General features: G+C 34.5%; 1 protein-coding gene across 1 annotated transcript in view; it reads left to right on the forward strand.

Moving 5' to 3' along the window:
- Positions 1–143: 143 nt before the first annotated feature.
- Positions 144–2,721, forward strand: part of LOC109587161 (polyphosphoinositide phosphatase-like) — a 6,183-nt gene continuing 3,605 nt past the window's right edge. Inside the window, exons 1-5 of the mRNA XM_020003396.1 lie at positions 144–405; positions 1,001–1,101; positions 1,918–2,080; positions 2,373–2,470; positions 2,516–2,646. Coding sequence (XP_019858955.1) covers positions 270–405; positions 1,001–1,101; positions 1,918–2,080; positions 2,373–2,470; positions 2,516–2,646 — 629 coding nt within the window. The 5' untranslated portion in view covers positions 144–269. The remainder of the gene's footprint in view (positions 406–1,000; positions 1,102–1,917; positions 2,081–2,372; positions 2,471–2,515; positions 2,647–2,721) is intronic.

The following is a 2,721-nucleotide window of genomic DNA, read 5'->3' on the forward strand; positions in this document are numbered from 1 at the left end:
GTTACGTGTAGCTATTAATTTGCAGGAATAAAATTTTGATGGATTGCTACATTTTTGATGATTTGTGGGACAATTTGTAACCATGTGCCATTGAGCATGCACATAATGGTTTAAAATAACATGCTTAATTAAATTTTAAAATATCTATCAAAATGCAGAAATCACTTCTCCCAATATAACAAGCTATACTGTATTTATTAATATTATTTATTATTATTATATTCCCCTCCAGTTATTCTTATGATGTAACTCATTCCCTTCAGTTCCAAATGAGGACTTCAGAGGGTCCTATGCCTCCGTCCTGTCTTAGGTTCATATGGAATGAGTACTTACTGGAGAACCTTGAGGGCTTCGTACACTCAAGATGGATACTCCATATAATATGTGGATTCATGTCACAAATCAGTGAGTGATGAATGACCATGCACTTGAATTGGGGAACTTTAAGAATTTGTAAAAATCCAAACTTGATCAGAATTAGCTCAAACTTTCTACACAACATGAGTTCATATATATGCATCAGGAAATGTAATAAAAACAGAGAGTTTTCTCCTTGACATTTTTGGGGAAATTTGGCCAACTTTAAAAATTCATAAAAAATCCAATTATGATCGGAATCAGTTCAAACTTTCTACGCAACATAAGTACATGTATATGTATCAGAAGATGTCATAAAAATAAAGAATTCTCACCATTTCATTTTTGGCGAAATTTGTCTTGTGACCCTGTACTATAGTACAGGGACTTTGGCCCAATTTTAGACCAACTTCAAAAATTCATAAAAAAATTCAAATTTGATTGGAATCAGCTCAAACTTTCTACACAACATAAGAACAAGTATATGCATCAGGAAATGTAATGAAAATGGAGAATTGTCACCTTTTCATTTTTGGGAAAATTTGGCCTGTGACCCTGTACTATAGTACAGGGACTTTGGCCTGATTTTGGAGTATTTTTTAATATCAGTGATTATTTGAATTATAGTCTTTTATTGGTTTAGATACTTCAGTTTTTGGTCATCCTATATACTTTACACTCATCGCCAGAAGATCTCGTAATTTTGCTGGTACCAGATACCTCAAGAGAGGAATCAATGATGAGGTGAGACCAACCTCCAGTGACCTTACAATGTATCATGTACTGTTTGTTCTCTTTATATTAATTGAAATTGCTATGACAAATTATTCATGCATACACTTCTAAACTAGTTTCATTAGTCTTACAGTACATGTACAGTTTGCATGTTTAATTGTTGCATGTACTATACACACACATTCACATGTACATGTACATGCCTTACACGTACATGTATATCTATTTACACGTATTTACATTGTACATGTATATTGATAGTATTTTTGATGTTTGTTCCCATAATTTCTCTAAAAATTTGGCACTCTTATTTTGAAAATAAATAATTATTTGGGAGAAATAGTACCTAAAGTAACCTAATTATTTGTCACAAAAATTATCCTTACCACGTGTTTTAATTTTGTGAGGATCATAACTGGCAATGGAGTGGCGGTAAGCAGTGACTTGGTAGACTTCATGACCCACCCATACTCAATCATGCTGCCTCTAAATTCATCAGAAATAATTATTTTGGCTTAATCATTTCCATTTGACGTCTAAAATTTTGTTCTAAAAATTATCTGCTCAAAAACAGTAATGACGAATTTTAGAGAAATTACTGTATCATCAATTGTACATGTATAAAAAGCATATGCACATGTACATGCATACACTGTACTTTCACCTTATTACATGTACATGTACAATTGTATATACATGTACATACTGCCTCTTGGCCTTCCCTTCTTCCTTTCTCTCTCTCTCTCTCTAACACTACTCCTTTCCTCTCTCCTACTACTCGTTACTAGTCTCCCTGTATCTTAATACCCTCTCCTGCCCCCATAGGGTGATGTAGCTAATGAGGTTACGATAGAGCAGATAGGTCATGATGCCAGTACCACCCTTCACTCCAGTGGTAGGTACACCTCATACGTTCAGTTGAGAGGATCAGTCCCTTCATATTGGTCTCAGGACATTACTACAATAAGACCAAAGCCACAGATAAGGAGTCAGTTATTCTTATTAATGCACAGGCTATTCTTATTAATGCCCACCATGAAGTATTGTATTACTGTATACTGCGTATAGAGCTTTAATTTGGTGGTGGAGTTTTATTTTGGCAATTGATGATTTGCCAGTTCAGTCCCCCAATATTAAACCCACTAATCATTAATGTCCATGATCAGTGATGCACGTGTACTCAAAAACCACCAAATTAAAAACTAAATTAAAATCCTCACTTATATGTAATTTTACAAAATCACCAAAATAAAGTGACATTGATTGATCTCTTCTTATAGTTGATAGAGCCACTCCATACTTCATTCCAGCTGGTATGCATTTCTCTCATTGTCTCAAGAGGTTCGGCTCACCAATAATCTGTCTGAACCTCGTTAAGGTAATGTAGCCCCGCCCCCTCATGAATATTAATGAGTACTTACAGAGTAAAGAGAAGAGACGTCATGAGTGTTTATTGACTGATGAGTTGGAGTCAGCCACTGAATATTTGAACCAGTTCCTCCCACCAGAACATCATATACAGTACAAGTACCTGGACATGGCTAAACTACACAGGTATAGTACCATAATTCATCTAAATATTTGGCACTTTGATTACAAAAATAAATTATTATTTTGGAGAAATAGTCA

Source organism: Amphimedon queenslandica, unplaced genomic scaffold (genome assembly GCF_000090795.2).
Source record: "Amphimedon queenslandica unplaced genomic scaffold, v1.1 AMPQUscaffold_12672, whole genome shotgun sequence".
Classification (NCBI taxonomy): domain Eukaryota; kingdom Metazoa; phylum Porifera; class Demospongiae; order Haplosclerida; family Niphatidae; genus Amphimedon; species Amphimedon queenslandica.